Below are 5,015 nucleotides of genomic sequence, written 5' to 3' on the forward strand. Positions count from 1 at the left end.
TCTCTCCATCAGTTCCTTGTCTCTCTTGAATGGGGGAGCCCAGATCTAGACCCAATACGCCCAAGGTGGTCTCACTAGGGCAGAGTAGAGGGAGAGGAGAACCTCTCTCAACTTCTGGACACTCTCCTTCATGCACCCCAAAACATAACACTCAATATTAGGAAGACAAGACTTGTCTCTGATAGTTTTAGCTGTCTGAATGTGCCCAAGCCAATCATACTGGGAACTGCATCCAGTGGAAGATTAGAGCAGTAAGTAAGGCTGGGAGATATGGCATTAAAGGGCCCTGTAGAGCCTTGTGGCCATGCAGCTAGGCAGTGAGCTCCCAGCTACGCCTGCACAGCACCTGCCTCTCCTGCAGCAGCCCTCTGCACGTGCCCAGCAGCACGTGTGTGGCAAGAGCAGGGAGGCAGCCATGCCAAGAATGCTCTGGCTCTCACCGGAGAAGGAGGATGCTTCCTTAGCACTGCTGCAAAATCCAGCTCCTTGTACTCGTTCCCAGGCTGGCTTTCCCCATGTTGTTTTATTCTATTCTCCGTGCAGAAGTGGAAGTCAATTGGCTTTGTTACTTGACCAACAGGTCTCTTCACAGGTTGTCCTAAAGAAAAAAAAAGAGCATGTAAAGTCTGAAAGCCTTTTGGGGTGGGGAGGAGGATTTGAGAGACAGAGAAAAGGCATCTACTTTCTACTAACTTGGACAGGTTTTGGAGAAGTCATCTATAACTCTTCAGAACACTACAAAAACCAAACCAACCTGTTTCTAGGTGCTTCAGGGACCGATCTACATTAAAAGCCACCCAATACCAATTACAAAACCTGGAATGCTTGTTTTTAAAGGTACTTGTACAGCTCTGTGCAGCACCCTCCAGCCAAGCCCACATAGCTTTAAGCTGCAGTGCAGCTGGAGCCCACCTGCTCCAGCAATAGCTGCTTTCAGAGACTCCTCGTTCTTCTTCCGCAGCTCCACAACCTCCCGCTGCAACTGCTGCATCTTTTCCAGCTCCTGCTCCTCTGTGCTCTTCACCTTGCCAGGGAGATTGGTCCTCCTGGAGAAACATGGTAAAGACTGAGCTATGCCTTCCTGCTTTGCTGGTTATTAGCAGGATGTCAGTGCAAAGGAACTTATCTCTGACTTCATTGCAGAGGCATCACTCATTATAAAAGTATTCTCTCAGAAAAGGTCTGTTTGGATTCTGTTTGCCCCAGAAAGCTTGCAGCTGCTATTTTGTATACTGATCTGCTGTATGCACGCTGCACCCACGAGCAAGAACAACTTTTTCCTCAAATTAAAACCAAAAATCTTTCCTTTGCAGAGGTTAGGCTAGTGCAGCACCTTTCCTCCCAACGCTGTTGTCATGATCCGGTGTTTACTAAATGTGATACCATCACATGCTAAGTTGAGGCTGAAAACACTCCAGCCAGGGCTGTCCCCTAAATCAACTGTGATTAGCATGGACAAGTCACAAGAAAGCCACTTACTTCAACATTGCTGGCGTGGAGGGCATGGTCAGCTTGCTTCTCCCTCTCCCCGGGGAGAGGTCAGCATTCTGCAGGGGCTCTCTCTTTTCCGATGCTTCTGCCAGCTTCCCTCTGCTGTTAGAACTAAGGTAACAAGTTGTTAGGGCAAAGCACTCCAATTAACAGTGCTCTAAAAAGGACAGATGCCCTGCAGGTCTCACCACTGTGCACAACAGCCCCACAACCCAGCTCTAAGGGACACCAGACTGGCCTTACCTCACCACACGCCTAGGAAGAGATCGTCTAGTTCTCCCTGGTACTCTAAGGCTGCAGAAGGGAAGATGAATTACTGAATTTTTGGAACTCTGGAGAAGGCAGGTGTACTGTGGTTCACTGAAGTACAGAAGCATTTGAAAGACTGCACTTCAGTTTCCTGACCTCAAGCTTATCACCCTATATCTTAGTGGTAAAGCTAATTTGAGAAGTATTTTAGCTGCGACTCCTTCATAGCATATGACTGCCTGCCTGATAACTTCCTGATGGACAAGTTAAGCCAAATTTTAAAGCTACCTGGCAAACACCAAGTATAGAGTAAGAAGCTTAAACTCAAGCTTGCTTCATTCACACCTCTAGCTCCAAACAGAGCGTTTCCTCCAGGTCTCACAGCCATTTCTTCTGGTTTGTGAAACCAGTATCAGGAATCAAGTTTCAGTCACCTCCCTCTAACCTTCCTGTGAGAACCTTCTCAGCTATGTGGCAATTCTTTCCAAAGAAACAGTGGTATCCTCCTTCCCAGCCCCAAAGAGGAGGACTTTGGTGACGTACAGCCTCATTTTTTTCAGGGGTGGAACATCTTCCTTGTTAAGCAGGGCCTCAGCACTCCTCTCTGCTTTGACTCTCGCCGGCTGTTTGCGCTGCTGTGTTTTCCTCTGTGTTGTAGCCTGTTTTCTACCCACTCTGGAGCAGAACAGAAACCAGAGGTGAGCTTGACCATGGCACTGAGAAGACACACAGCCTCTCTAAGACATCACCCAGTGCATCACCCAACCCCAACACGTCCCATATGCTAATGGTGTTTAACACAACCACCCAAACACAACACCAGTTATTTAACAATCCATAAACTTAATATTCTTTGGTACACAGGAGCATCCAGAGCCCTTTGCATTCCTATTAAGAACAAGTTCAGCCCAACTCAGGCAGATATAAACAAAGAAACTTTATAAGCCACTTCAGTTTCAGATATCCTCACATTCCAGAAGCTCCTACTGCTACTGAGTCTCATTTGACAAGTATGTGAGACACTGCATTGCATTTCCACCCCTAGAGACTGCCCCTCTAGCTTAGCAAGCAGATCAGCTGTCCCCACACACCAGAGAACTTCAGACCCACAGGATGACCCAAGAACAGCTACAGCTGCAGATCCCAGGAGCAAGGACCTGTTTAGTTCCACCATCAACCTTCGTGCAAACTGAGCACGGGTATTTCACCTCTGAGGGGCCTCTGCAGGAGCAGCAGCTCTCCAGCTCTCCAGGGATCCAACAATGTTCTGAGGGACCATGTTGGTCTGCACATGTTCTGCTTGGCCATTGTCCTCACTGTGGCTTTCACCTGGCAAGTGACAAACACCAGCTCACATATACATACAGATATATATACACACACAGATGAACACTAAAGCAGAACCACATGAGGCCTTGCTAGATAACAACATGTGAATATGGTTCCACAAAAGCCAGACTGAGGCCTTTTCATTTTGCCAGTGAAGAGTAGGTAAAATTTATTCTTTGACACACTAAAGTAGAACCACATGAGGCTTTGCTAGATAACACGTGAATATGGTCCCACAAAAGCCAGACTGAGGCCTTTTCATTTTGCCAGTGAAGAGTAGGTAAAATTTATTCTTTGACCTGCCCCCCACCCCCATGCCAGCTTACTCATTGCTACTCCTTGTGACTCCACAGAAGATAGAATAATATCAGGCTTGGAAACAGCAGGGCTGTTCTGTGAGACCTTGGCCAGGTTTTCTGCAGGAGAGATATTCTCCAGATTGGCTTTTTGGTCTGTGAAGAAAGAGAGACTTTACATTAGGAATTTTTAACAATACTTCAGAATCTCATTCTGCTGTTAACCAAGTCACCTGTCAAGTTACAGATGACAATCCAGGTTTAAACACAAAACCAAACCCCAACTAACACCACGACTAATCCACTGGCACAACCCAAAAACAAGGATCAGGCCACGTCCTCACCCAGTGAGGCAACAACCTGAGGAACTGGGAGCATCTCACCAAACCAGGAGTCTGTGTCGTGCATGTCATCGTCGCTCAGAGTGGCAAAGTTGATGCGAGGGCTGGGGACATCAAAGGAGTAACGAGAGCCCTGGTGAAACATCTTCACCTCCACGCCAGCCCTGTGAGTCCTCTGCTTGCACTGCTGCAGTTCTCCAGACAACTGTTGGTCACCTGTTGCACCAAAACCCACCACAAGTGTCAGCCAGACCACCCTCCATCACAGTTTCCAGAAACACTGGGGCAGCCTTTGGTACATTTTCCTGTCTTGTGACTCAGCCCTTGGACAGAAGGTCTCAGCTCCCAGGCAATGAAGGTTTTTATTCTACTGCTGATAGGCAGAGCTAAGGAGATTTTACCCACTGATGACATTTGCAGGTTCAAAACTATCAAAAAGGTCAAATTCTGAAGGTTTTCTCTGTACCTGTATATGCTAGAATTGTATTTTTCAAAAGGAAACAAAGGATAAAGCTTTTCCAGAGAGTGACTGCTTTGCCCTCCCCTCTCTCCCTTGCCACAGAGAGTTCTTGCCCTCACCAGGGCACGGATTTATGGAGCAGGAGCCTGAGGCTGGCTCCAGAGCCCTGCAAAGCACAGCCCTTCTCCCTCTGAACAAGAACTAACAACACAAACATGCTTGTCTAGATAGTAAACTGATTTTCTAAGTAGAAGGGGAGTAGAGTGGGAAGAAAAGCAGGAGGAAGGGCAGTGCCAGGCCCTCGCTGCATTCCCAGGCACTACCCCAGGCTGGCCAGGCTATAAACAACACAAGCAGCACGGCTGGGTCACGAACAGCCCCTGCAGTTAATTAGTGGAGCACTGACAGCAGGAGGAGTCCCTGTGTCAACGGGTGATATGGAACTCCACGGAACAGGAACAAAGCCAGCCACAGAGTCACAACCCCTTCACTTGGAACAGAACCTTTCTGCAGAGGGGTTTTTGTGCTGCCTCACACAGCAAAGCCCTGGAGGACCCGTTACAGACCACTCCAAGGAAACCACCTGAACCTCGCCTCCAGGAGGCCAACCAACCCCAAAGCAGCTTATTCAGGATCCACAAAGTCCCCGACCTGAACCATCTGGCTGGGCAGACCACACAGAGCTCAGCCCAGCTGCTCTGTGCCACAGAGAACAAAACATTCAAGAGGGAAGGGAAGCAGCCCTTTGGAGGCACCGTTGCTGCTCACAGCACCAGCCCCTCCTCAGCAGAGAGCAGCAACAGTTAAGGGGAGGAATGTCGCTGGAGAAGCGTCAGTGGCATGACCATG

General features: G+C 48.5%; 1 protein-coding gene across 1 annotated transcript in view; it reads right to left on the reverse strand.

Moving 5' to 3' along the window:
- Window positions 1-3,851, reverse strand: part of TPX2 (TPX2, microtubule-associated) — an 8,768-nt gene extending 4,917 nt beyond the window's left edge. The window contains exons 1-7 of the mRNA XM_008942100.1: window positions 3,749-3,851; window positions 3,396-3,521; window positions 2,949-3,069; window positions 2,284-2,415; window positions 1,480-1,602; window positions 913-1,046; window positions 441-598 (exon numbers count right to left, since the gene is read on the reverse strand). Of these exons, the coding sequence (XP_008940348.1) occupies window positions 441-598; window positions 913-1,046; window positions 1,480-1,602; window positions 2,284-2,415; window positions 2,949-3,069; window positions 3,396-3,521; window positions 3,749-3,851 (897 nt within the window). The remainder of the gene's footprint in view (window positions 1-440; window positions 599-912; window positions 1,047-1,479; window positions 1,603-2,283; window positions 2,416-2,948; window positions 3,070-3,395; window positions 3,522-3,748) is intronic.
- Between the last annotated feature and the right edge of the window lie 1,164 nt (window positions 3,852-5,015).

Source organism: Merops nubicus, unplaced genomic scaffold (genome assembly GCF_000691845.1).
Source record: "Merops nubicus isolate BGI_N331 unplaced genomic scaffold, ASM69184v1 scaffold2456, whole genome shotgun sequence".
Classification (NCBI taxonomy): Eukaryota; Metazoa; Chordata; class Aves; order Coraciiformes; family Meropidae; genus Merops; species Merops nubicus.